At 56.7% G+C, this 26,131-nt stretch overlaps 14 protein-coding genes across 14 annotated transcripts; 7 read left to right on the top strand and 7 right to left on the bottom strand.

The window, feature by feature from the left end:
• Nucleotides 1-1,004: 1,004 nt before the first annotated feature.
• SPRG_09353 (hypothetical protein) lies at nt 1,005-1,752 on the bottom strand (the record flags this gene model as incomplete). Its single annotated transcript, XM_012348449.1, has 1 exon — nt 1,005-1,752. One exon carries the CDS (start codon nt 1,750-1,752, stop codon nt 1,039-1,041), a length of 714 nt encoding a protein of 237 aa, XP_012203839.1. The 3' UTR covers nt 1,005-1,038.
• An 829-nt stretch (nt 1,753-2,581) lies between these two features.
• On the bottom strand, nt 2,582-4,056 carry SPRG_09352 (hypothetical protein). The gene is made up of 8 exons (XM_012348448.1): nt 3,710-4,056; nt 3,644-3,660; nt 3,517-3,592; nt 3,314-3,448; nt 3,224-3,265; nt 3,070-3,173; nt 2,798-3,005; nt 2,582-2,746 (listed from the first exon to the last, which is right to left on the bottom strand). Exons 1-8 carry the CDS (start codon nt 4,049-4,051, stop codon nt 2,612-2,614), a joined length of 1,059 nt encoding a protein of 352 aa, XP_012203838.1. The 5' UTR covers nt 4,052-4,056; the 3' UTR covers nt 2,582-2,611.
• Nucleotides 4,057-4,129: 73 nt separating this feature from the next.
• SPRG_09351 (hypothetical protein) lies at nt 4,130-5,114 on the top strand (the record flags this gene model as incomplete). The annotated part of the gene is made up of 3 exons (XM_012348447.1): nt 4,130-4,443; nt 4,491-4,870; nt 4,894-5,114. The coding sequence occupies 3 exons, from the start codon at nt 4,130-4,132 to the stop codon at nt 5,112-5,114; spliced, it is 915 nt and encodes a 304-aa protein (XP_012203837.1).
• A 489-nt stretch (nt 5,115-5,603) lies between these two features.
• SPRG_09350 (hypothetical protein) lies at nt 5,604-8,105 on the top strand. The gene is made up of 8 exons (XM_012348446.1): nt 5,604-5,953; nt 6,001-6,403; nt 6,456-6,519; nt 6,583-6,886; nt 7,020-7,281; nt 7,333-7,527; nt 7,574-7,719; nt 7,764-8,105. Exons 1-8 carry the CDS (start codon nt 5,652-5,654, stop codon nt 7,993-7,995), a joined length of 1,908 nt encoding a protein of 635 aa, XP_012203836.1. The 5' UTR covers nt 5,604-5,651; the 3' UTR covers nt 7,996-8,105.
• A 1,061-nt stretch (nt 8,106-9,166) lies between these two features.
• On the top strand, nt 9,167-10,123 carry SPRG_09349 (hypothetical protein). Its single transcript, XM_012348445.1, has one exon. It carries the CDS (start codon nt 9,189-9,191, stop codon nt 10,014-10,016), a length of 828 nt encoding a protein of 275 aa, XP_012203835.1. The 5' UTR covers nt 9,167-9,188; the 3' UTR covers nt 10,017-10,123.
• A 1,313-nt stretch (nt 10,124-11,436) lies between these two features.
• Nucleotides 11,437-12,819, top strand: SPRG_09348 (hypothetical protein). The gene is made up of 3 exons (XM_012348444.1): nt 11,437-11,865; nt 11,913-12,072; nt 12,123-12,819. The coding sequence occupies exons 1-3, from the start codon at nt 11,450-11,452 to the stop codon at nt 12,714-12,716; spliced, it is 1,170 nt and encodes a 389-aa protein (XP_012203834.1). The 5' UTR covers nt 11,437-11,449; the 3' UTR covers nt 12,717-12,819.
• Nucleotides 12,820-13,293: 474 nt separating this feature from the next.
• Nucleotides 13,294-13,803, bottom strand: SPRG_09347 (hypothetical protein; the record flags this gene model as incomplete). The annotated part of the gene is made up of 2 exons (XM_012348443.1): nt 13,294-13,461; nt 13,489-13,803. 2 exons carry the CDS (start codon nt 13,801-13,803, stop codon nt 13,294-13,296), a joined length of 483 nt encoding a protein of 160 aa, XP_012203833.1.
• A 1,124-nt stretch (nt 13,804-14,927) lies between these two features.
• SPRG_09346 (hypothetical protein) lies at nt 14,928-15,598 on the top strand. The gene has a single exon (XM_012348442.1). The coding sequence runs from the start codon at nt 15,019-15,021 to the stop codon at nt 15,526-15,528; it is 510 nt and encodes a 169-aa protein (XP_012203832.1). The 5' UTR covers nt 14,928-15,018; the 3' UTR covers nt 15,529-15,598.
• Nucleotides 15,599-16,146: 548 nt separating this feature from the next.
• On the bottom strand, nt 16,147-16,441 carry SPRG_09345 (hypothetical protein; the record flags this gene model as incomplete). The annotated part of the gene is made up of 2 exons (XM_012348441.1): nt 16,147-16,205; nt 16,279-16,441. 2 exons carry the CDS (start codon nt 16,439-16,441, stop codon nt 16,147-16,149), a joined length of 222 nt encoding a protein of 73 aa, XP_012203831.1.
• A 298-nt stretch (nt 16,442-16,739) lies between these two features.
• Nucleotides 16,740-17,310, top strand: SPRG_09344 (hypothetical protein; the record flags this gene model as incomplete). Its single annotated transcript, XM_012348440.1, has 2 exons — nt 16,740-16,906; nt 17,160-17,310. The coding sequence occupies 2 exons, from the start codon at nt 16,740-16,742 to the stop codon at nt 17,308-17,310; spliced, it is 318 nt and encodes a 105-aa protein (XP_012203830.1).
• Nucleotides 17,311-17,640: 330 nt separating this feature from the next.
• Nucleotides 17,641-19,448, bottom strand: SPRG_09343 (hypothetical protein; the record flags this gene model as incomplete). Its single annotated transcript, XM_012348439.1, has 1 exon — nt 17,641-19,448. The coding sequence occupies one exon, from the start codon at nt 19,446-19,448 to the stop codon at nt 17,676-17,678; it is 1,773 nt and encodes a 590-aa protein (XP_012203829.1). The 3' UTR covers nt 17,641-17,675.
• A 1,148-nt stretch (nt 19,449-20,596) lies between these two features.
• SPRG_09342 (hypothetical protein) lies at nt 20,597-21,922 on the bottom strand. The gene is made up of 6 exons (XM_012348438.1): nt 21,670-21,922; nt 21,484-21,619; nt 21,317-21,426; nt 21,145-21,271; nt 20,957-21,103; nt 20,597-20,904 (listed from the first exon to the last, which is right to left on the bottom strand). The coding sequence occupies exons 1-6, from the start codon at nt 21,906-21,908 to the stop codon at nt 20,755-20,757; spliced, it is 909 nt and encodes a 302-aa protein (XP_012203828.1). The 5' UTR covers nt 21,909-21,922; the 3' UTR covers nt 20,597-20,754.
• An 80-nt stretch (nt 21,923-22,002) lies between these two features.
• Nucleotides 22,003-25,312, bottom strand: SPRG_09341 (hypothetical protein; the record flags this gene model as incomplete). Its single annotated transcript, XM_012348437.1, has 17 exons — nt 22,003-22,258; nt 22,303-22,388; nt 22,434-22,604; nt 22,647-22,753; nt 22,810-22,964; nt 23,007-23,074; nt 23,126-23,240; nt 23,298-23,417; nt 23,538-23,711; nt 23,756-23,842; nt 23,896-23,979; nt 24,026-24,169; nt 24,215-24,395; nt 24,443-24,558; nt 24,634-24,691; nt 24,732-24,775; nt 24,827-25,312. The coding sequence occupies 17 exons, from the start codon at nt 25,310-25,312 to the stop codon at nt 22,091-22,093; spliced, it is 2,364 nt and encodes a 787-aa protein (XP_012203827.1). The 3' UTR covers nt 22,003-22,090.
• Nucleotides 25,313-25,733: 421 nt separating this feature from the next.
• On the top strand, nt 25,734-26,111 carry SPRG_09340 (hypothetical protein; the record flags this gene model as incomplete). The annotated part of the gene is made up of 1 exon (XM_012348436.1): nt 25,734-26,111. A coding segment is annotated over one exon (378 nt), but the record flags the coding sequence as incomplete, so codon positions are not given.
• Nucleotides 26,112-26,131: the final 20 nt, after the last annotated feature.

The raw sequence follows: 26,131 nt of genomic DNA, 5'->3' as shown, positions 1-26,131 counted from the left end.
GGATCTTCTGGGGCGAAGAGTACCTCCGGTCCATGCAGCTCTGGACGCACGGCTACGACATGTACTCGCCGTCGCGCCACGGCCACGTCGTGTTTCACAATTGGACCAACGACCCGCAGAAGAAGCGGTTCTGGGACAATGTGACAACGCTGGCGGACAAGCCGCGCGAAGAAGCGATCGCGTACAACCGGCTTCGTACGATGCTGACGCTGCCGTTCCAAGGCGAGGTCGACACGCGCGAGCTGCACCGCTTTGGGCCGGGCCGCGTCCGGTCGATTGCGCAGTTTCTCAACTTTTCGGGTATTTCCAACTCGAACGCGTCGCTGGACGAGTGGCCGACGGCGCAGCGTCGATGGGTGCCGTACTCAGTCCCGGATGAAGTCGAGGCGCTGCTGCCGGGCTGGACGCTCCATGCTAGCAACGTCAAGGCGATAGAGTCGCACGCAACGTCCGAGGCTGTGGTGCTGAACGAGCTGGAGAAGCTGGCGGCCAAGCTTGAAGAAGACCGCGCTGCGAATGAAGCGACGTTGTTGCATATTCGACAAGAGATTGCCAAGCTCCACGCAGTGCCGTCGACAGCGATCGCGTCACCGTCGCTCATGACGAGTCTCGTGCCGATGGGTGTCATCGCGTGCGCCCTCTTGGTGCTCTACTTTGTTGCAGGACGTCGGCGTCCACGGTCCGCCGGGACCAAGTAGATTGACAATGCCAAGCACCTTTCATGGATATCGTTTATCCTTAGTCCGTTCTTACGAACTATTGAATTTCGCTGGCGTTCCATGTGTTGGAGCTCGAGCATGAAGCTTCTGAGATCTCGACCAGTCATGAGATGTGGGGTAGCTGTCCACAGTCGCGGCGACGTCAGCTTTTAGCTCGCCGTCGATACAATTTGGATAGATAGATAAATAGATAGATATATAGATCTTGAAATATCCATCTCAGTTGGGCCAATACTCTTAACGTGTTCAAACAATACACGTGCCCGTCACGACCCATTGCGTAAATTGATGTTGGAAGACAAGTGACATTGCTGCGTGTTTAAATGACGTATGCCTTGGCGCACGTGGCCGCGTACGTAGTCGACGGCGAAGGCTTAAGGTTGTTGTTTGTGGCATCCGTGTGGAAGCAGCGGCAGTGGCCCGTCGACTTGTCTGCGCTCAAGCCCCACGTGAACGCATTGTACTCGCTTCCGTTGTCATAACACTTGTAGCAGTCGTCAAAACTGCCGTCGAACCCGAGCACGGGCACGTTGGTCGTGTCGGCGGCGAGCTCGGCGTTGCCAAAGCAAAAGTTGTTCTTTCGGTAGTATAGCGTCGACTGCACGCCCGGCGCGTTCATATAATTCGTCGCCGTGTGCTTGAGGTAGCACTGCCAGTGGTCGTTCTTGTTTTGGGACGTGCCATAACACGCGCTGTCCTTCTGGCACGCCTCGACGCAGTCGAAGAGCGACGACTTGTTGCCGGCGTCCTTGAGGTCCTTGCCCGGGTTCAAGTCGATGTCCTTGAGCTCGAGGTACCCTGCGTACACGATGTTGACAAGGCCGACCACCTGCTTGCACACTTGGGACTCGAGGTCGAGCGTCCATTGGCAGCTGAGACCGTCCGCGCACGGCGTGGCCTTGCTGCAGCGGGACCACGACTGCGCCCCGACATCAATCGCCGCCGACATGTGCGGGCCATTGGCGAGACGCAAGTGCGTCGTCGCCGCCGCAAGGGGCAGCGCGATTGTCGTGATCGAGAGCATCGTCTTCATGGTGGAGCGGTGAATTGAAAAATGAAACTCGAAAATGAAGCGTGTCCGTCAAGATGGCAGCTTTCTACGACAGTGGTATCTGTGCTTGGATGTATGGATGTCGCGGGCCATATTCTCGCCGGTAAAAAATGACTTGGATACGTGTCGCTGGGTTGTGTCGACGATCGCCTCTCAAATCGGTTCCGCATATACATCCGGATACGGGACGTCGGGCACAGCAAGCCCATATCGACGGCCGCCCTTGGTAATAGCATTCGAGCGGATGCTTTTGCTCGGCAATGGCGCGTGCAACGAGGTTTTGCCGGTAAAAGTATCGGCTTGGATAAAAGGATAAATGTGCATGGTCACGACCGTGACGCGACGTCGGTCCAGCGGAGATTCCCAGCAGATGGTGCATTCATAGGGCTAGATTTTTCATGGATTCAAGACGTACAATTTAGAGATCCCAGAGATTGTTTGGCGCTGCCTGTCCCCACGACGACGTTGTGCATCCACGCAAACGATCGATGCCTTCTCGTGTAACGAATAAGGATCACCCACGACTCGGTATTTGCAACATGCCAACCGATCGCCCTCGATGCGGCACAGAATACTCCAATGCGACCATGCAATGTGACCGTGTTCACTGCTGCCCCGGGTATGTAGTCACCCATATCTATCGTCTTCATGTTGCACCATGAAGGAGGCAGACTTGTCGTGAATAGTGAGACGCTTAGTCGGTGCTGCAGTCGAGCAGCAAGACGTGTATAGGCTCCAGTTAGTACCTGGACTCGGTGGTGCGCAGGAGGGGAGTGTCGATGGATCCGATGCAAGTAACAACGATAAACACGTCCAAACGAGACGTCGCCTGGGATTTTCTTTATTTTTTCTGCTTCTTGAGCGCCTTGACGACCTTGGCGTGCTTGCTCGAGTTGATGTGTGCGTTGTACTTGGTCTGCAACTGGAACGTCGCCTTGCACGGATCGCACTTCCACACTTGGGCCTTCTCCTTCTTCTATTGTCAGCATTCACGTTCAGTTTCGAGCTCCATCTCAAAATACAGTACCACGACCTTTGCCGCCACCTTGGGCTTGGCCGCCACAACCTCGGGCACGACATCGTCGTCAACGTCGACAGGCGGGACCCACGCTTCGTTAACGCTAAAGACGTGCGTCCAGGCGCCCTTGGTCGACGGCGGCTCGCCACGGAACGACGCCGGGTGCGTGCGCTGCGCCTCGTACCCAGGATACAAGCCGATATCAAACGCGTCCAGCCTACATGTATCAAGTTGATAATCGTCCAAATGCCAGAAAACCACAAAATATAAAAAGGGCGTACCGTTTCAGCGTGTAGCCCGCACGCTCGGCCTGCGCTTGAATGTTCCAGCGGTTGTAAAAGAGCGTGTTTCGCAACGCGACGTGGATCTCGCCACGAGGCGTCTTCTACAATATTGTCTGTCTTGAGTTGGAGCGGGTAAGGATATACGACGTACGAGGAAAGGGCGGGCCGAGACAAAGAAGCGAAACAAGAGGTCCTATGTCGGTAATTAGCATCACAGGACCACACGGAAACGAGGTCGTACCTGGTTCATCTGGACGTCTTCTTCGGTCGCACCGCCCAAGTGCGGAAAGTTGAACAGAATCCGGTCAAACGACTTGGTGTGGATCCAGTCTTGCTTCTCGAGCGCAGTCGCGTCGACACCAACGTGGATCTCGGCCTAATGGAATGGTAGTCTCATCAGCCCCTGCGCATCATATCGATTTTCTAGTCATCAATAGAGTGTACATGTGTGATTTGAAGCCCGCGAATGTTGGCCGAAGCCGTCGGGTACTTGCTCAAGAGCTCGGCCTGGCTGTCATACCTAGACTCGAGATAAGGCGCTTGTTCCTTCTCTTGTTATAGGACAACGTACACAATTCTCTGACCGCCCTAATGTATTCATGCGTCAAAATGAGCTCACTGTTGCAAGGCTATGTACCAGGTTCGTGGCAAGGGCGAGCGAGAACGAGAGGTCTCCGTCGCCGACAACGAGAACGTCGTGGCGGTCTGCGACGTTACCGACGATCTTGGGGTTGGGGTTCGAGAGGTTGGCTTGGTGAAAGATGGTCGACGCCGCGTTGTCGATGCGCTTGGTCAGAACCACGGGCGCCGCCGCTGCCGCGGCCTTGACAGCCGGCCGCTTCTTCATGGCCTGGCGCGCATTCCGCTTGCCGCCGCCGCTGGGCGGTGCGCCGCCCTTCTTGGAACCTTGCGGCGGACCCTTCTTGGAACCTTGCGGCGGGCCCTTCTTGGGACCCACGTTGCCGCCTTTCTTGGCCATATTGCAGATATGAAAACGTGGCATCCAATCATCGCGCGGTTTTATTGAGGTGCCTGATTGGCTATTAAATGACCAATCATGGTCCGGCGATCGAACGGAAGGATCTCCTTCGGCGTTGCGCGGGATGTCATTGAAGCCTACAACAACCACCACGACCTCGTGCTCCGACCGGACGATATTTGGCTCGCGATTTTGATCCAGTTTGGTTTGTACGTCGATGGCAACGCCGAGGAGCTTCGGTCGTCGCTCGTCAAGCACGAAGGCAAGAAAGAGCTCGTCGTTGACGCCATTGAAACGTTGTACTCGGTCGACTTTGGCGCGCTCTCCAAGCAAATGGTCGACAAGATGGACGAGCACCTCGTGGACCCGGGTCTCAAGCACTGGGTGCTTCCGTCCTTCTCTACACTACAACGACCGATGACGACGTCATTGTCGGCAGCGTCGTGCTCGTGGCCGCGATGAAGAAGTATTTCAGCTTCAAGTTTGGCCTCTGCTGTGGCATTCCACATGTGACGCTTCTCGGCACCGTGGACTATTGGCAAGACATTCGTCGTCGCCTCGACAAGCTCGCATCGTACGGCGAGCGCATGCAGCAGTGGACGGCGATGCTGGCGCCGATCCTCGATCAGTTCGTGGCGGCGGCCAAAAGCCAGGCGGACGTTGCCTTCTTGGACCGCATCTGCAGCCACGAAGGCGGTGGATCGGGCCCACGCTATCTCAACGGCTGGATCAGCGTCTTTTGTGTCTTCAACGACGAAGGCAAGTGGCAAGGCGACAAATATGACAAGTGCTGCAACGCAAGCCCAATCCGGATGATTGGTTTGATTTTATCAAGGCTGAAGTCATGTACGACTTTCCGCTCGTCGACATGCAGGACATTCTGCCGGGGTACCTCACGGTCGACGTGACGACCGACGACAACGGGACAGAGTGCAAGGCGCTCATGTTTGCGGGGCACATGGCCTACTGCATTGGTGACGACAAGGCGTCGATCGCGCCGTCGCTGAGCTGGGCGATGGCGCTCAAGAAGGTCCGAGCCGTCAAGCGCCTCTTCTTTGCATGATGCGCCGACGAGCGCACAAGCAGTGGTCAGGTAGTCTTGCATACCTTGCCGTCGGACGACTACACTGATACTCAATCAAACGTGTTCGCGTTGAAATCAAATTAGCTAACTCAAAGGCTTCGCATACGTAGTGCTACGCCTGAATGCGTGGGAGTTGGCACCAGCACTTGGTCGTTGGGAGTGAGCTGCGCACGGAGAGATCCATCCCGTGGTGGACCCCACTCGCCGAGTGATAGCTCGTACGCAGGCTCCTGTACTCGGACCACCCGACAGAGGAGTGCTCATACTCATAAGACAATACATGTTGCCGCCAGTCCCAACTGCGCAGATGACAGGTCGTCTTTTAAGAACGATACATGGCGAGCCTTGACCACCGACAGAATCCCCTCTCGGATCGTTCAAGGTTGAAGCTGGCTCGCGCTCTGACATGCTAAAGTTGCGTGTGTCTAGTCCCTCTGATCTGGATTCGATGCAGTTTGAGAGGTTTTTCGAAAATCCACGCAAATCTTTGCATCGACACCAAAGGTCAACGCGACGATGGACGCGAGCACGGTGGGCATGGACGGTAGTACGACGACGATGCAATCGCCGGGCATGGACGACGCGCCGATGAGCCCGATCGCGCAGGCCAACGATGACCCGGCCGTCGAGCCCATCACCAAGGAAGACGAGCCGCGCGTCGTCGAGCCCGAGCGCTTCGAGATTGAGCCGTTCACGCCCTTCTCGTCTTGCCACCTCTGGCGGCTCATGAGCTCCTTCTACGAGCGCCAAGGCGTCGAGTCGTGGGCGCAGGGCATCGTGCCGCACTTTATCACGTCCAACACGTTCATCGCCAAGCGGTACGGTAGCATCTCTCGCGCGATGGTGGCTCATATAGCGCCTGTAGCTACGTCCAGGTCTTTCTCGCCTACCTGCGCGACGCTGCGTCGGCCTTGGACCCGACGCAGCCGCTGTACCTCATCGAGCTTGGCACGGGCAGCGGCAAGTTTAGCTTTTACTTTGTCCAATGGCTCCATGAGATGGAGGCGATTCTCCCGTTCCCGCTCAAGCAGATCCGGTACATCATGACGGACTTTACGGACGCAAACCTCAAGTTCTGGACGACGCACCCCGCGCTTGCGCCTTATGTCGCGTCTGGCCTCCTCGACTTCGCCATCTTTGACGCGACCGCCGACACGTCGCTGCACTTGATCGCGGCCAAGACGACGATAGCCGCGGCGACGCTCGCAAATCCCATGTGCGTCATCGCCAACTACCTCTTTGACACGCTGCACCACGAGCTTTTCCGCGTACGGCCCAAACAAACAATGACATTCTTATGAACCGAAGACGCGATGGTAGGTGGAGAACGGCATCCTCAAGCAAGGCTTGATCAGCGTCGGGTCGTCGCACGCCAACGAGCCTGGTACGCGCGCACTTGCAAGCATATATATGGGCACCGGCCATGTCTTTCTCATGGTGGTCATAGACATCCTGGACCCTGAAATTATCAAGCGGCTCGCCAACCGCTTTCAATACGACGCGATTACGTCGGCCTACTATGGTGACCAAGTCCACTTGAACGCGGTCTTGCAGTGGTACCACGACTACTACAATGCGTCGCCGGCCACGTTTCTCGTGCCGATTGGCGCGCTCCAGGCCATCGAGCGGCTCAAAGCGCTGACACGCAACCAACTGCTCATTCTCTCGGGCGACAAGGGCCACACGAACCCCGACCACTTTCGCGGTCTCCAAGACCCGCACATTGCGGTCCACGGGTCGTTCTCTGTCATGTACGTCGTCGTTGTGCATTGTGTACATTTTTTGTGTTTTTTGTTTATTTTTGTTTATTTTTGTTTATTTTTGATCATTTTTGCACAAGTGTGCACGATTATAATGTAATGATCGACGTCACACCATGTGTAGGGTCAACTACCATGCCATCGGCGTCTACGTGGCGAGTCGCGGCGGCTTTGCCCTCCACAACCCGCAAGAGGAGGCGAGTTTGAAGGTGTCTCTGTTTGTACTGCCGGCCACCGATGCGCCAGTGACAAACCAAGGTGGAGTCGCCCTCGACGAGCGCTGCAAGGACCGCGCCCGGCAGTATCCGCATGCGGCCCACACCTTTGACGACGGGCTCGTGAGCTTTGGCCCGAACGACTTTTTCATGATGCAGAAGTGCCTCAAGGTGCATCAAATCTAATGAAGTCGTGCATATGACGAGACGTTCTACGTCTAGGAAGACGCCAAGCCGCCGAGCCTCAAAGGCGTGCTTGCGCTCCTCAAGCTCAGCTTTTACGACGCCGACTTGCTCTACAAGTTTCGTGACGTCCTCTTGGATCAATCGCCAACGGCGCCGCCCAAGGTCAAAGTCGACGTGCGGCATTGTTTGTCGCAGACATGGAAACACTACTACCAGCTCGACAAGGACAAGGTACGAAGCGTGCTCTCCACATCAACTGATTGAGATTGAAATTTAGGACATTGCGTTTGAGATTGGCCGCGTCTTTTATGGCATGCGTGAGTACTATGATGCACTCACGTACTACACCGCGTCGCTCGATGAAATGGGCAAGCACCACGTGACGTACCACAACATGGGTCTTTGCTACTACAGCACACAGCGGTAAACTGTCGTCCGCTGCTTCGACTAACTATGCATTCGACTAGACTCGAAGAAGCGAGCAAGTGCTTTCTCGCCGCGACCGAGCTCAACGCGTGCTACACAAAAGCGCAGACGTGGCTGCAGCGCGTGCAGACGGAGCTTCTTGGCGGCAAGGTCGAGGCCGACCCCAAGGCCGTCGCCTTGCAGGCGGTCGATATCCGCGTTGTGGAGGAGACGCCTGTTATGGACGAGCCCGTCGCTGCCCTTCTTCCCACCGTCGTTGCGCCGACCAACTAGTCGCTGACACAGCCCCAACGTCACGCAGGAATCCAAGTCGACCGATCTCTAGCGCTTATGGAATGTGCGGATCAATAACACTACGCTCAATCATCATGTGTTGGCCTGCAGTCTAGCAATGTATCGGCTTGCCTTGCGATCCATCGCGCTCCCATCGCGGCAAACTCTCCACCAAGTGCTCCAAACCAAGAACGTCCGAGCCCTCTGTATGCAGCCACATGCCTCCACTCGATCGAGGAACGAGTGCTCTGGTCTCGATGGGCTGGCTGGAAGGGTTCACGACGAGGCGACCACAACGATCTGCGCAGCCGCCTTTAAATGCAAGACTCTTTGTATGAACGGACGCTAAAAGAGAAAGGATACTTGTATCATCTGTCGATGATGGGTTCCTCTTCCTCTGCTGAGTGATCCGCAGCGCTAGAGGTCGTGGACGAGCTGCTTTCCTTACGCGAATCCGCGCGTCTGATTGGTCAGCTCTGTCGCGGGTCGCACCCTACCCCTACCACCTGGCGGTTATCTTGGCGTTTGTATGGGATCGGACAAGCTTGGGTCTGAGTCGCGATATCAGATATCGCGACAGCAGGACGCACTGTGGACACACTTGACTGGTACTATAATTCTTGTCGAGCAAAGCGTCGTCGACGAAGGACGATTGTGTCGGCCTTCTCTTGATACCGCGTGACGTGTAAGAAATGAGGCGCATTCAAAGTCCGCTATTGGGAGGCGATGACTTTACATTTTTTGTCGACACAGCGGTCGCCTGTCGCTGCAATCTGAGTAGAGGACTCTGAGTTGTGGCCGACGACGACGACCTTGACGACAGTACTTTTCTCGTGTATACAGTATGTAGTGCCCTCCAGAATAGAGTACCAGATTTGTAGGATCGGATGGCGCCGAGCCCAACTTTGACCGCAACGCTGTGTGTTGTCCCATTGTCAGACAGGCCACTGCCGTGCTCAGACAAATACAAGAATCTGAGTTGAAAGATCTGAGATTGCACTGTAGTCAGGTGCCTACATTTGGCCTTGAAAACGACCACCACGGAATATCCCTGGCACGCGTCTTTCCGCATCCATCATGCGCGCACGGCCGGTCCCGTCTGAGTCGAGGATCGGTTCTATCGTCCCACGGGCCGTCGTCCCCGGCTTGCTTTCGCAACCTCACTTTCCATCTTGACTGCCACCACCACCACCATGATCAAGACCGCCATCATCGCTGCCGTCGCTGCCACCGCCGTCCTCGCCGAGGAGGGCCGCGTCGACTACTTCGCGCCCGGCCCCGTCGCCCACAACGACGCTATTGAAATCGTCGGTGGTGTCGAGGCCGAGGTCGGCAAGCACCTGTACGTCACGGGTCTCCGCCGCACGCCGGAAGGCAAGGCCAGCTGCGGTGCGTCGCTCATCGCGCCGACCGTCCTCCTCACGGCCGCGCACTGCGCTGTCGGCAACTGGGCCGCCAACGCCTCGATCGGCTCGCACTTCCTCTCGGGCGCCAAGGACGGTGAGCGCATCGCGATCACCAAGATCATCCCGCACCCCAAGTACGACGCGAAGCAGATGACCAACGATTTCGCCATCATGCTCCTCGCGTCGCCCTCCAAGGTGACGCCCGTCGAGGTTTACTTTGGCGACAACGACGCCGTCAACGCGCCGGGCATCAACTCGACGGCCCGCGGCTGGGGCACGGTCAAGAGCGGCGGCCAGCAGTCGGATGTCCTCAAGGAGGTCGTCCTTAAGATCTGGGGCAACAAGGAGTGCAACACGGCGATCCAGAGCGGCGGCTCGGGCTACCCGCAGATCACGGCCACCAACATCTGCGCCGGTGGCGTCAAGGGCGAGGACACGTGCCAGGGTGACTCGGGTGGCCCGCTCACGGTCCAGAAGAACGGCGTCGACGTGCTCGTCGGCATCACGAGCTGGGGCATTGGCTGCGCCAACGCCGGCCTCCCGGGTATCTACGCCCGCGTCTCGGAAGCCAAGGACTTTATCCAGCCGTACCTTGCCGACAAGCCCGCTTGCTAAGCGAGGATCCTTCCTACGCCCCGCGCCCTCTGTGCTGTCTAGTCTCGTCTGTTGCCATTTCTCTCTGCAGCGCGGCGCGTCCACTTAAATACGATAACATCTCGGTCTTGTTGTCCTATTCTATTGCGTAATGTCGGGAGCACGACGACGTTATCACGATCGAGCTGCTAGCAAAAGAGCATAGGCGTAGTTGCTATTCCGGATACGATTAGTGTGAAACGACGAGTCGGTCATATTAGCTACTGATGTCGTCATCCTACTTGTAAAAGGTGCTATAGCGTCACATGGCGAATCCCTCCACGCGACACGACGACCATTAAGGTTGCCGTTCAAGTACATACTAGCTTCGACACGAGCCTTGACCAAGGGTCTATAAGCAGTCGATAGACCCTTGCCTCGTCCAAGGGACTAGGGCTACTGTTGCTGTGCACTTGCAATGAGTTGCACGCACCGGCGTACACCAGCTTTGACTGTAGTCGCATCACTGGATACATCTATCTGCGGCGACGCGGGGCCGTTGGTGCGAGGCTCGATCATCCCTTGTCTCTCGTCGTCAAGAGACCTCGCCTTCGTTGGCAGCCGACCCGTGCCCTTGGCTCCTATCATTACGCGATGCGTGGTATATGAAGAAAGAGAGATGGGGGTCGTTGCACCATACCAGTGCACTCCCCGAAAACGGCGACGTGTTAACGTTGCCTCATCACGGCAGTACGTTGAGACAACGTCAAGAGTTCTGGCGATGGCTGCATCCAGCGGTTTGGGTCGTGGTCGCAGGTGCGTATTAGGTTCTCTTGTTGTTTACAAGCACGAAGGTGGCTTGAAGATGACCCGTACGACGGATACAGGGCGTCGACATGCTCTTGCGATGCGAGCAATGGCTACAGGATATGTCTTTTCTTCTTGACGCATGTGCATATATGTACTGTAGCGATACTATACCTCGTTGTACCGGGGTTTCTATGAGTTGTAAAGAGTGACCGCCGGTCACTCGCGGTCACTGACCGGGTGCTGCTGCTGTGGACGATGACGTGGCCGATTGTAGCCATTCGAGGCGAAGACGATAGCTGATTTCATGAGCCGAACATGCTCCCGAAGAAGTCCCACAACATGGCTCGTACAAGGACGTCGTTAGCGGGACTGGGCTGCTGGGCTCGATCCACCAAGGGTCTTTCCGCGGTCCAAGGGCGACTCCAGCAGACGATGGCCATCAACAATGTGTGGTGGCTGTTGGTAGAAACAGTGTGCGCTAGCCGTCAAGGGCCTTGAAGACAATAGTGATCTATACGTGCAGACACCTTCATGGCTCATAAATAGCCTTTTACTAAACTGCGAACGCGACCTAGTCACTCCTCGGATCTCGCATTACACTCGACTGTGACTGCCGCGAGTATCCGGATAGCGTCCGGAAGCGAGAGCACATCCGTTTCCGCCTCATGAGCAGCAGCAAGAAGGTCCGTGAAGGGGACGACGCGCTGGCCAAGGCCGAGAAGCTGCTGACGACCACCATGTTCCGGTGGTCGCCCGACTACATGTCGGCGTCGCCGTACCTGGAGAAGGCGGCCGAGGCCTTCCGCGCCGGCCAAGCGCTCGACCGCGCGGCCAAGACGTACGTGCGGCTCGCCGAGGTGCAGCACAAGAACGGCGCGGTCTTCCGCGCTGCCATGCACATGGAGACGGCCGCCAAGATCCACCTGCAGTACGCGCCCAAGCAGCCGCAGCCCGCGATGCAGTACTACCAGATGGGCAGTGCGTACTACAGCGAGATGGGCGAGCTCGGGAAGGCCGCCGAGATGCTCATGAAGGGCGCGGCCGCGCTCGAAGCCGTCGGTGTGTCCGACGTCAAGCACATGTAGCCATCTCACTCGCACTGCGATCGCTCATACGATGCGTGGGTAGGTATTTGGAGGCGTGCGACCTCATGGAGACGCAGGACAAGCCTCATTTTGCCGTCGACGTCTTCCGCAAGACGGCGGCTTTTCTCGTCAAGCACAAGGACTACGCCGACGCGGTTGTCAACTACGAGCGGCAAGTTGCCCTCTTCCGCGCCATGGGCCAGGTATCGATCCCGTCAAGCCGCCTTCCTTCCTTATGTTACGTTTATTATAGAAAGAAAACATGTACAAGAGCTTTGCGAGCATCATCGTGCTCAAGTGCGCGATGCAAGATGTGATTGCGGCCGACCAGGCGTACATGACGCACCTCCAAGACGACGGCTTCTTGAGTTCGGACGAGTGCGCGCTCAGCGAAGACCTCATCGGCGCGCTCAAGCGCAGCGATGACGCGCAGCTCCAAGTCGTGCTCAAGAAGCCCCAGTGGCAGTATCTCGACACGTGCATTGGCCGCCTTGTGCGCACGCTGAGCCTCTACGGCGGGGCCAAGCCGCCGTCTTCGGCGCCGACCTCTGCGGCCAAGAGCACGTCGTTTCCGCCGTCGACGCAGCGGACGCAAGCTTCGTTGCCGACAACTGCGTCGGTTGGGAGCAGCACCGCACCGGCCTTTTCGTTTGACGAACTCGAGTTTTCGAGCAGCCCCGTTGTTGACACGGCGGCTGCGATCGCGTCGCTGCAGATTGCGACGCCGGCGACGACTGCGCCGGCCACAACAACGCCGTCAGCACCGACGACGACGACGACGGCGGCGGCGGCCGCAAGCGCACCGACGCAGCACGCTGTGGAAGAAGACATGTTTGACCTGACATGATGAGCCCAACGACGGAGCTGGCACTGCGATCGATGACATTTTACACTGGACAGAGGAATCTACACCGAATTGTGTTGAGAATCAGTGATGGATTAAAGCGTCGTCTTGGCATCTGCGCGCTTGTTGGTTTAGGTGCATGTACTCAACATACTTCCGCGCGCGCGTCGCAGGAGGTATCTTGTCCAATGACACGTATGGAGCTCGCACGCCATATTCCAAGCGACCTATGGGTTCTAGCTAATGACGGGTTATAGCTACGGCGCATGTAGAACTCCATCATGTGGTTGATGGACCCCCACTTTACGACACAATGGCCCGGGCGGCAGACGTCGTGCATACTAGTGACAGTTCTAGTAATTCCAAGATGGCGCAGCTACGTCTCGTTGAGCATGGAAGCAAACCCCGGTGCATCACCGCTGTCCGCCACTCCACATTGCCTTTCCAACATTTCGAGAATCCTTTCGTTTTGGATGTTATCCCATCATCCTATTCGAGATACCACCAACATCACATTCAATGGTTCAATTCAATTTTCATATTCAATCACAAGAGTGTAGTACAAGGATTTTTTCCGAGCTTACGCCATGGTGTACGCCGGCAGCGTGTCCTTGGCGCCAAACGAGCACTGACCAGCGTCGTACGCCTTCGCCTGCGTCGCCATTTGCGCGAGCGAGCAGCAGCCACAGAAGAACGAGTAGAGACAGTCTTCGGCCTGCGTGCCCGGGATCTGCAGCAGCGTGCGCACCTTGGTGCGGATCTGGAAGAGGTACACGAACGCAACGACGTACAAGGCGAGCTGCACGATCGAGAAGATCGTCGAGACGCTCGCCAAGACGGAGCAGAGCATCATGCAGACCCAGAGGCCGCCGTACGCCATGAGCACTTTCGAGTACGAGTACAAGCCGAGGCGGTGCGTCGTCTGCGCGAGCGACACGCACGGGCAGCAGGTCGGCATGAAGCAGTTGGGCACGACGGCGTCAAAGCAGCTGAAGATGCCGGCTTCCCACTTGCCGAGCGTGAGACCCGCGGCGTCGTCGTTGTAGCTGCCGACTTGCGGCGCTGAGTCGTGCTGGGGCGTCGATTGCATGTCGGAAGCTGCTCGGGTCGAGGCGAAAGGTAAAGTGAGTGAGACGATATGTCGGTGGTAACGAACCTGCGTCGACGTGCTGCCACGTGTGTGCGCCTCGAAGTGCACCAATCTCTGCAGCACATGGGCGTAGAAGCATGTGTGGCGCCACCTGCTGACCTGGTGCCATAGAAATTCAGCTCACATACGAGCACATGTAGGAAGGCTCTCCCGTGCTGCGCTGACGACACGTTCGACAGATGCAGACGACGTCATTGGCGCATACCACTGCGTTTATAATCGGTTGGTGACATGCTGCAGCGGTAAAGCGCACTTGGTGGGCGTGTGCGGTATTGGATCGAAGCGTGCAGCTGGTTCACGAGGTCGATGGGCATGGCGTAGCGCCTACGCGAGATACCTAGCAGCGCTGGTGATGCTCGTACGTTGCTCTTACAAGCCATGAGCTCGCGACGTGTGAGCTCTGGCGTTGATTGGATACCGCAAATGATGGTGATCCGACGACTGAGTGAAGGTCGTTTATGGAAGCGGTTTTCGACTGGCGGCAACGACAGGTCGGGAAGGTGATTGGCTATCAGATCTTGCGCCTACCAGTACGTGAAGGCAGCATGCAGAGGGTGTCCAGATCTGGCCCATAGATACAACCGACTGCAGGCGTCTTGGGCAGCTTCGTGAGTGCTGCAATGGCTGGCGCGTCCAAGCCAGCGCGTCGTCGTGACGCGTCGACCCCTCGTTGCGTGCGGTGTGAGTCATGGCATTGCAGCCGGTGTTGTAATCGTACAAGCGCAGTGTAGGTTCCGTGGTGCTGTATTCTGTTCATCTGCACGTTGTATTACAGTGTACATTGTCCTTCGATCATGCATGCCACGCGCCACGGCACAGTACAGTACAGAGTAGTGGCTGGACCACCCTCCAGCCCTCCAGCAGCCTTCGGTACCCCATTTCGACCATGCGACCAGGCACATGACGTCGTCTGCATCTGTCGAACGTGTCGTCAGCGCAGCACGGGAGAGCCTTCCTACATGTGCTCGTACGTGAGCTGAATTTCTATGGCACCAGGTCAGCAGGTGGCGCCACACATGCTTCTACGCCCATGCGCTGCAGAGATTGGTGCACTTCGAGGCGCACACACGTGGCAGCACGTCGACGCAGGTTCGTTACCACCGACATATCGTCTCACTCACTTTACCTTTCGCCTCGACCCGAGCAGCTTCCGACATGCAATCGACGCCCCAGCACGACTCAGCGCCGCAAGTCGGCAGCTACAACGACGACGCCGCGGGTCTCACGCTCGGCAAGTGGGAAGCCGGCATCTTCAGCTGCTTTGACGCCGTCGTGCCCAACTGCCTCATGGCGACCTGCTGCCCGTGCGTGTCGCTCGCGCAGACGACGCACCGCCTCGGCTTGTACTCGTACTCGAAAGTGCTCATGGCGTACGGCGGCCTCTGGGTCTGCATGATGCTCTGCTCCGTCTTGGCGAGCGTCTCGACGATCTTCTCGATCGTGCAGCTCGCCTTGTACGTCGTTGCGTTCGTGTACCTCTTCCAGATCCGCACCAAGGTGCGCACGCTGCTGCAGATCCCGGGCACGCAGGCCGAAGACTGTCTCTACTCGTTCTTCTGTGGCTGCTGCTCGCTCGCGCAAATGGCGACGCAGGCGAAGGCGTACGACGCTGGTCAGTGCTCGTTTGGCGCCAAGGACACGCTGCCGGCGTACACCATGGCGTAAGCTCGGAAAAAATCCTTGTACTACACTCTTGTGATTGAATATGAAAATTGAATTGAACCATTGAATGTGATGTTGGTGGTATCTCGAAGAGGTTGATACGATAACTCCAACGAGAAAGGATTGTAGAGCACGTAAATGCGACTGGGTTTATCTAACGTTCATGTTGGAGGGATCGAACGTTCATGTTGGAGGGAAACAATCTATTCGCAGGGCACTCACATAGCAAGGGCCGTTGCTGCTAAACGCTAGCCAAACCACACGGAGCATTGATTGACAAAAGGCAGTCCATTGGCCTTTCGATGGAGCTGTGCCTGTCTCCCCAACGATACTGCAACGTGTCATGTTTAGCGAACGGCCAGTATACGACGCTATATTTGAGAACGATAAACCCTAGACCGCAACGGTTTCAACATGTAGATCGAAGCACGTCATATCGACGATCCAAGTCCGCCCATTGGTCTACTGTACTTCGCCAACGTCTTCCACAACGTAGCGCCAGGAATGTAGTCGTCGTGCCGAAAGCGTAGCCACAATGGCAAGAAAATGGTGTCCAACATGGATAAGAGAACGTGATTTGATTATAGCTCTTTCAAAAAGAAATAGACGTCTTGGGCTATTCTAATCTTCGTTGGGTGTGGGAAGGAGGTAGCGTCGATGGGCTGCATCAACGACCTCGTCTCGTCGTGCGATGTTTGTAGTATGTGCCTGGACGACTTGATCGGTAACCTCCTCGAAGGCACGATCACCGACGCTTCTTTGCGGGCGCCGTCGTCGGCGTCACTGGCTGGTCGGACGACTGCGTGGCGGCGTTCATTTGGCGCACGTGCTTGGCACTGTACTTGCCGTTGAGCTCAAAGTTGCGGCGCGCCTTGTCGCTCTTCTTGCCTCGGCGCGTGTTGGGCTCGTCGCTCATGGTGGTGGGGCTGAGGTGTTGCGGGGTAAATCCGAAATGAAACTCAAAGCAACGGAATGCCGCCGCCGAATCTCGGCTGTGGAATTCATCATGTGCAGAGTCGCTTTTGAGCCAATCAGACGACGCGTTGTAGGATTTCAGCCGATGGAGCGACATTTCGACCAATCAAATGCGAGGATTGTTTTGCATCCCCGATGACCTTCATTTGGGACGCCACGACCAGCACTGCCTTGTTTGAGTCGCAAGTCCAACTCAACTTCATTTCGGATTTGTCCCGCAACACCTCAGCCCCACCACCATGAGCGACGAGCCCAACACGCGCCGAGGCAAGAAGAGCGACAAGGCGCGCCGCAACTTTGAGCTCAACGGCAAGTACAGTGCCAAGCACGTGCGCCAAATGAACGCCGCCACGCAGTCGTCCGACCAGCCAGTGACGCCGACGACGGCGCCCGCAAAGAAGCGTCGGTGATCGTGCCTTCGAGGAGGTTACCGATCAAGTCGTCCAGGCACATACTACAAACATCGCACGACGAGACGAGGTCGTTGATGCAGCCCATCGACGCTGCCTCCTTCCCACACCCAACGAAGATTAGAATAGCCCAAGACCTATACTCGTACGCCATTCCTTTATTAAAGAGTAATATCCATCAATATCTCTCCAGTCGTTGACGCTGCCTCAGTCGCTGGCGTCTCTCGAGGACCTCAACAAACTGCGTAGCTTTGCCGCCGATCGCGACGCCTGGAAGGAATCCACGGAGCTTGTCATCATGTGCCTCACCCGCGGCCACAAACGCCCCCGCGCGACTACAGAAGAGCAAGATGCACCCCCGCGCCGCCGCCTGCGCAGCCACGGCCCGGTGAACGAATGAAGAAGAAGGAGATTGCTAGTCTCTACGTATGCGAACTCTTTGTAACAACGAAGATAACGCGAAACACGTTCATATATATCCATCAATATTGTACGTTACCGAGTATACGCTCGTGCCTCATTGTGGCCACGCTGTCAGCACTACCGCTACAATCACGACGCTACATACCTCATGAAAGAAGGCGTCCAACGTGGCATACCCCACCAAATGAGCGAGACTTGTCAATCGCTTCACGTTCTTGTTGATTTGAGATCCAACTGCCGGAAACCGTCGTGGTTTAGGGTCCACCGCCAACGACGCTCCCAAAAACGCACCACGACACCATGTTTTGTTTGGTTTAAATAAACCGTGTAACATCACGACGATTAGCCACAAATCGTTCGGTTCAAGGCGTCGCGCACGGGCCGGCCGTCGCCGCCAGCAATGCGCAGGCACGACGTGGCACTATACAGTGACATGATGTTGGTCGTCACGGAAAACACCAGCGCCGCGCAGTAGCAGATGACAATGATAACAGCCGCCGACGCGTGCGTCCCGCCGCGCTTCTTGAGCCATTGCACGGCGGCTTTTTGAGGCGGCAGCAGCGGTAGAAACGCCAGCGACGCCAACTGCATGCCGTAAGCAATCAGCAGCGTGTACGTGACCTGCCACCGAACGTGCAGCGTGTCGGTCGCGAGGTCGTCGGCCTCCGTGTCAAAGAACGAGTCGACGTACTTGTAGACCATGGTCGCGACCGGGTCCGAGAGGTTGACGATCGACGTGACGAGCGAGTGCACGGCGCCTTCGTTGCCAACATCGGCAATCTCGACGGCACAAAACGCCGAAATCACAAAGCGGACCGCGCCGGGAATCGTGTCGGGGGTCGTCACGCCCATGAAGAAAAACTGGTTGCGGACCACATCCCACGTCGTGCAGAGCATGACGGACCCGTCGATGACGACCTCGGCGATCGTCGCAATCGCAATCGCGCGGCGCCAGTTCATGTTGACGCCCCAGCGCCCGACGGCAAAGATGCACGCCGACATGAGGAGCGTGTTGAGCACGTCAAAGCCAGCCGCGACGAGCGGCTCGACGCGGGCCCACTGCATCGGAATGATCACAGCGGCGGTCGCGTAAAAATTGTAGCAAAAGTTGCTACAAAATCGGAACGCGCAGATTTGCCACGTCACCCGCAGCGTCAAGAGGCGCCAGAGCGTACTCACGTAGTAGCGCAGCATCGGGCGAAACTCGCGGTCTTCTTGAACGAGAAAAATGACACAGAGAATGGCGACGACGCACGGAAGGAGCATGACGCCGTAGAGCACGTTGAGGCTGATCGCCCAGTCAAAGCTGCCACCAAACTCGTGCCCGTTGAGACAAAACCCCGTGACGAGCGACGGCAAGAGCGACGCTGCGTACCGCGTGCCGTAAATCGCCGATTGGAGCTTTCCACGCGTCGCGATCGGCTCGCGCTGGGCGTACTGGACGACCATGGCGTCCGCGGCGACGTCGGCCATGACATACCCAAAGCCTGCGATGCTCGAGAGGAGGATGTAGTAGAGCGCCTCGCTCTTGGCCGACGGGTGCAGCATCGCGACTTGGTCCGCTGAGAGGTCCGAGAAGTCGCCGCCCCGGACGCGCGGAATGACGTCGTCGGTGAGGTTGGCCGCGAGGGCGCGCGGGAGGTACGGGTCTGGGAACGGCCGGAACGCGAGCCCGCAGAGCGCGGCGATGCAGAGGAGCCACCCGATGATCATGTACGGCTTGCGCTTGAGGCCAAACAGCGGGAAGCAGTCCGTGAGCACACCAAAGAAGATCTTGAGCGACCACGAAATGCTCACAAGCGTCGAGTAGGACGCGACTTGGTACCCCGAGAAATTGAGGTACTGCGTGTAGACAGGGTATGCGAGTGCTGGCAAAAAGCCGTAGATGACACCGACGGCCACGTACTGTCCGAGGAGCCCAATGGCTTCGGCACTCGTGAGGTCGAGCGCGCCGCCGGGCCGCAAGGCGCCGTTGGGGTCGTCGGTCTCGGAGATCTTGTGCGGGTAAAACTCGTAGCTGTCGTGGCCGCGGCTCGGGTACGCCGTGAGCGTCTCGGCGTACAGCGTGTCGTCGTAGAGCCAAATGCCATCGTTCGACTTGGCCGTCGTCTCCATCGCAAGCAGCAAATGGCAAAGTGGTGGCGATCGAATGATATGATGAGCTCGTCCCACGCGTCGCGATCAGACTTTTCTCAGGCGTGACAGAATCGTTGCGCGATGGTGGCGTGCCATAAGGGTGCGTACGTTGACGCCAAACAACTTGATTTTAGAGACCCATGTACATAGTTAATTACTGTAGTAGAGAGAACGCACCGCCTCATCGCCTCGATGATACCATGCGTGAAAATGCACTTGATAGCGTCCGATTGCTTGCAACACCACCAAGCACATGCCCGTCATCAAGGGTCAATAAGAAAGCGTTTGTATTGGACGTTGCCGTCGTAGACGTCATCATGGCCCACGGATCTGATCCGGGGCGCCAGATGTTTCACCCCACGTCAATATGGGTGGATCATATGATACTGACACTTTGCGAAATTAAACACCAGCGCGACCTGACCAGACACCCAAGCGCTGCAAAGCATTTGTTCGTCAGCGTCGACGTTGCAATTTATCGACATCCCGTCCGGGGACAGAGCTTACTAAAGTCCCCTGGTAATAGTTAGTAGCTCAGGGGGCGCTCATCTATCGATCGACAGCATGGCTCAAGAACTCAAATTTCGTGCCGACCGTATGGGTCGTTGCGAAGGCCGTGCTCCCGAACAAAGGTCCATTGAAAAGCAAAAACACTTGTATTGATTGACTTTGGGTCAAGTCCCGTTGGTGAGTCCCGCCTGATATATAAGGCCTTGCTGTCACGTCCGTGTGTTGCTATCTGATTTTGTTGACGTCGAGAACGCATACAACACATCTTTTTTGAGCTCGCGAACGTGCCACGCGCTTGACGCCGTATAGTTCTTCAATCAAAGTCCCCTTGGGCACCACCGATTGTTCGTTGGCACTTTACATATTTCTCTTTCTCGACAACCAGCCCTTTGAATGGCCTGCATCTCGAGGAGAAAAGAAGCGCTCGAAAAGGCTGTTCAAGAGGTATGTAGAAGCATTGAACACTGAAATGATGAAACTACTCTTGCTCCTGGATCAGTCCTCGATCGCCGTCGTCCATTAGACCTCCTGACCAGAGATGCATTGGTGGCTTGAGAAAGGATAGGGTTTCGCTGCACAGTCCGCGTTAGCTAGAGTGCCACTTGCCAGCTCACCAATCGCAAGCAAAAACGTAGTGTATTGATGTCGTGCTCGGTCGACTATTTCAAGCTTCGAACGCTTTGAATGTCTGCGTTAAGCGCTGCGATTCGCTTCTCTTCGGAGCGTACATGGGCGTGCGGCAGCTTGGGTCCCGCGGTGGAGCCCCGGGGTGGCTTCATGCCGAGTTTGATCGTCGATACGTTGTTCCGCTTGCGCTCAACGACCCGGGGTGCAATGTCGGGAAATTGAACATTTTTGGGATCGGAAGCCCCGTCTCAAGCTTGTCGCCGTCCAAATCGACATAGTCGGGAAAGTTGGGGTCCACCTATTTATGACCATATATATCAGTATTAGCAACAGCCGTCGCTACTTCTCACCCGTCGGTTGGACACGATGCTGTGATGCACCGTGTTGGCCTGGGCCCCAAAGATGTCGGTAACGTTGTTGGTTGCGACAAATGTCCGCCGTAAAGCGGTGGGAATCCCCCCGACAATGCCTTTTTGACTGTCTTCGGGGTTGGCACCCTACACCACGTCCGGTACCTGTCCCCATACATATCGCGTACCTTGATGTCCTTTGTCTGCAGCGGGTAAAACGGGTGGTTCTTGAGCTCGTACGGTTTCTTGGTGTACGAGAGCGGGTCGTCCGTGATCGGAAACCCGTTGACGACGTACTCGGGCCGGAGGTTGTCCCTAGTGCTCTTAAGTTGCACAAAAAACAAAGGCAGATTGACGTACGTCACGCGCTTTGTCTTGAAGCCTGCGTGGGTGATGTCGCTGCAGTCGAGAATGTCCCGTTCTTTCTTGCGCAGTTCGTGCCAATGCGCCGTCGCGCCAGGGACATCGCTCTACCTCCAACATATGCAGCGTCACGCGACCGCCCATCTTTTTTCTTTCAAACGTACGACGTTCATTGTATCGCGGGGCGGACGCGCATGCAGCGGTCGCATGCGCGTGCCTTCGATATCATCGACTTGGTACGAGTCGCGCAGGAACCGCGGTGGCACGATCGGTGCAGGCTCACAGTACGGCAGTGGATACCTACCCAAGCGGAATCTAGCACGCAGGTTCGAATGCTCGGTCGTTCGTACTTGGGGTTGAGCGGGTTCACAACGCGGTTGGTAGTAAAGCCAGTGTGCGACGGACTTGAACCCTCGATCGGGAGCTGCTGGAACTGCGGGTTCGCGCCCTTGTTCCACTGCGATGGATGCAATTGGCGGCTGTGCGAGCCGCTCACGTCGGCCGTGGGTGGCTTGTGCGTATACATGTACGGCTTCAAGCATGGCTTGGCGCCCGCGATGTCGTCGACGTAGTTGGTCACGCGGGGCATCGTTCCTGCAACGCCTGCCCAGAATAGGGTCGTATCCGGTTACCAACCCTACCCCCGATGTTGGCTCCATCTGGCACGCTGTAGCGCGGGCCGGACGAGACAATACTTTCCACATTTATCGATCGACATTATACCGTGTCAAGCCATCCAGATGCAGATGCATTCCGTGCATAAGTACGCGGCTATTGACCCAAGAACGATTCGAGGCTGGCGGTTTTGACCTGAAAGTCGCTTGCAGCGTCCGCGGCGTCGTCTGCGGGGGCTGCCACGGGCGCCGCGACACCCTTGTCTTTTTTGAAAAAAGTCTTTTTGGGCTTCTCTGCCTTTTTGCCGGCTTTTTTCTTGGCTTCCTAATCCACACCCTTTATACCTTGTGTGACGAAAGAGGGCGTACATGGGCAGGCACGACCGTGCGCTTGACGCAAGCGATGAGCTGCTTCATGCGCTCGACCCGCTTTGCACTGGTTTCGTCCAAGATCCCTAGCACCTCCGAGATGGCACCATGTTCCCGGAAGAGTCTACTACCTTGGAGCTCCAACTCTTTGAGCTGCGCTTGCAAATCGTCGAGGGTCGCTTTTTTTGTCAAAATGTCGTAGAGCAGGGTCATGCTCTCGAGACATTTGGCCCAGTCGTCGTTCGATCGGAGGCCGCTTCGACGCATCTCGCTCTCGTATTTTGAAAAAACGTTCGCAGATTCTGCACCCAACGCATTGGTGAGTCTATCCAACGTCACGATACCAAACGATGAGAGTACCGTGGTATCGGTGTGCACACGACCCGCCGCGACATCGCAGTTGAACGGCGCCGTGCGCGCAATGAAGCGCTTGGAATATTCGTCCACACACCTAGTCGGTGATCCCGATGAGATAGTGAATCGAGAAGAATGAGATTGTAGAGAGACCGGTCCAACGCCAGACGCAGAACGCGGGCATTGAAGAACGAACTGCTAATCCACTGACGAATGTCCGTGCCATAATCTTCAATGGTCGCCAGCAAGTTGGCCACCACGGGCTCGTCGTCGTCCCACTTTTTCCCGAGCCAGTGCGCGGTGGTTTCCTATTCATGGATAAGGCGCGTCACACACGAACGATGACGCACGGCTTCGAGGTCGGCAAAGATCTTGGAGACGACCAAGCTGCACACACCGACCGCCAGCTGAACAATATCTACATTCCCATTTATGAAGGTCGTTACCAGGTTAAAATCGTCATTTGTACCGGCCGACGTGGCGTCCAAGAGGTCACCGAGACCTAATTGGAGCTTTTGCTTTTCTTCCTCGTGGTCGGCGGCTCCTGGAAACGCGATGCCATCGACCAATTCCAAGCACTTGGACTACATTGCCGTAGAATATACGACACACTTGAATGATTCAACGAGACAAGTTTGTACCTGGAGGACATCCGTATCGTTGATGAACGAGCAGAGCGCTTCAATGTCCGTGGTTGCGAGATGCGCTGCGAAATGGTCCTTGCGCGCCGAGAGCTGCCGCATGAGCGCCGACAGACACGTCTACAGCATAAAACGTCTTTAGTTTTCACAAAAAAAGACAAAAAGACCACAATACAAGTTCAAATACAAGATTCAAAACGTAAATAACAAAACAAAAACACACAATGGACCGTGACGCACCCCGACAACTTTGGCCAAGAGGTGCCCGCCGAGCCACTCTTGAGCGATCGAGACTTGGGAGCTGAGAATGTTTATAATGTCGTTGGGCCGCGTCGAGTGCAGTTCGCCGGCAGGACCCACGATCGTCTCCTCGTCGCGGTTGTAAATGTTGGTGACCCACGTTGACACTTGGTCCTACGCCAAGGTCGTGTCGCATTTCGTACATGCTATGCGTGTACATGGATGCCTTCGAGGTACAACTTCATCATGAGACTCGCCGTGTTGTCGAGGATCTGCGACGGCGTCGCTTGCTTGTACTTGCCGACCTAGCACGATTCGCGACCGCGTTCGCCAGACAAAACGAGTCGCGATGACGTACTTCCGTGTTGAAGTAGTCGACCCATTGAATGAGCTGGAGCTTTTGGCCGACGCCGAGATCGGTTTTCGAGCAAATCTTGGTCAACTAGACTCCAGTCGAATCGCTATTGCCTTGTACAGAGCGCTCGTACGTGCTCTTCCAGCGCGGCGTTGTAGCCGTCAGCAAACACCTGAACAGCATCAAGCTGCGGCGGAAAGCAACCGGCGACGTCGCGGTCGACGCTCTCCAAATCGAGCACGAGGCTCGAGGCCGCTTGGAGCATCCCGTTGAACGCCTAGCGTACACATTGAGGGGACTCGACGGTACGGACAGACAGCACCTCGTTGAAGGGCTTGTCGTCCTTGGCGATCGCAGCAAACATGTCAAACACGCGGGTCTTGAGCGACGTCTCGAGCTGGTCGCGACAGAGGGCATAGAACGACGGCATGGCTTCTTCGGGGACGGCCGAAAGTGTATTCGTCAAGTAGACTTTGCCAGCGTCGACGCGCTTGCGTCGGCGTCTACATGAAAATGACAATAATGTCTTCTACAAGTCGAAACAACGCACTTTTCGAGCACGTCCAACAGCTGAAACGCATCCACGAGTCGCTTCTTGTCGAATTGGACCATTTCAATGCAGTTGATGACGATGGTCCACGCGCCATTCAAGATCGTTTGACCCAAGTACACCAACAACTGTCAAGAAATCCCTGGGACATCTACCTCCTCGTATGCAGTACATGTTGGTGGAAAGGATATTTTTTCGACGCCATCGATGCGCGATTGGATCGCCGCCAGCGCCTTGGGCACGTGCTTGCTACAAGCGCATGAGGACGGAGCTCAACCGCATTCGGTACCTAGAGAACATGTCGTCTTGGTTGTCGTGCTGGGACGCATGCAGCTACAGGCTGTAAGTTAAAGATCGCAGTCGTCGTGGTCGCCATGGACGAACCTGGTGAAGCATCTTTTGGCGCCACTCGTCGCATGCATACCACTTGGAAAACACCGGTAGGAGCTCGCCGAGGTTCGTCTGCACCGTGTACTGGAGCTCGTCGAGCTTGCGTGGCAGCTCTTCGTAGAGCTGGAGCTGGCTCTGGAGCTCCTTGAGGTTGCGCCGCGCGATGCTGACCTCGGACGCGACGCCTTCGTCGCCGAGCTCCTTGCGCATGCGCTGGCAGCTGGCGCCCATCTCCTTGAGCGACGACGTCACGACCTCGAGCGGCTCGTCGCAGTCGAGCAGCAGCGACGCGCGCTCGATCTCGTCGATCTGCGCTTGGACGAACCCCGCGAGCTGCCCTTTCGTGCTCTCGTCCTTCTGGAGGTAGTCGTACTTGATCTCTGCGAGCTGCTGCGTGTTGACGAGCTCGCTCGCGTCCTTGAGCCGCATGCGGATGGCCTCGACCGGGTCTCGCGCCTGCGCCTCGAGCCGCGCGATCATGCTGCTACTGCTGCAGGTCGTCGCCATGCTGCGATCTTTTGCGATCTTTCGGGTATAAAGTAGTAGAGGTTTCTTAAGTATATCATCTCCCACAGGTTATCGCTTTAAAGCGTACATGTGCCGATGTGGTATTAGAGGTTTTGCCACAACCTCGCATGACGCCTATCAAGGCCCTCTATATGGACGTCGTCGTGGGCTAGTTCGCATAGCCCAGCGCATATATATCTACATTGTCCAGACAGTCAAAGCTCGAGCTGTCTCGCGAGGATGAGTGAGTAGGTTCTCGGTGTAGGAAGATCGTCATGCGCTGGGTCGTTGTCCCGTCTCTGATTCGCTGGCTACGTGTCCATTCCACCAATCAACGCCACGTCTATATTCCAACAGCCAATCCCACGCCACGCCCTTTTGCACCCGATACATGATGGGCACCAACCCCAAGCTCGAGCCGAACGCGTGGCTGGTCGTGCTCGACCTCGAGGCGGCCTGCGGCCTCGACGTGCCATGGTACGAGAAGGAGATCATCGAGGTCCGCGCCATCGTCGTCTCGGTCGTGCAGCAGACGGCAATCGCCGAGTTTCACGCGTACGTCCGGCCGGCCACGTATACGGCGCCGCTGGACCCGCTCTGCCTCTCGCTGACTGGCGTGACGCAGGCACAGGTCGATGCTGCGCTGCCGTTTCGCCGCGTGTGGAAGGACCTCGTGGCGTTCTGCGCGCCGTACGAGCGCCATGGGCTCGTCGTCTCGGTCGACGACTGGGACGTGACGACGATGCTGCCGGCGCAGTGCGCCCGCGACGAGGTGCCGCTGCCGGCCTTTTT

Source organism: Saprolegnia parasitica (assembly GCF_000151545.1).
Source record: "Saprolegnia parasitica CBS 223.65 unplaced genomic scaffold supercont2.44, whole genome shotgun sequence".
Lineage (NCBI taxonomy): Eukaryota > Oomycota > Saprolegniomycetes > Saprolegniales > Saprolegniaceae > Saprolegnia > Saprolegnia parasitica.
Note: the sequence above shows the minus strand (reverse complement) of the source record. Positions and strands in the feature narration are given on the sequence as shown.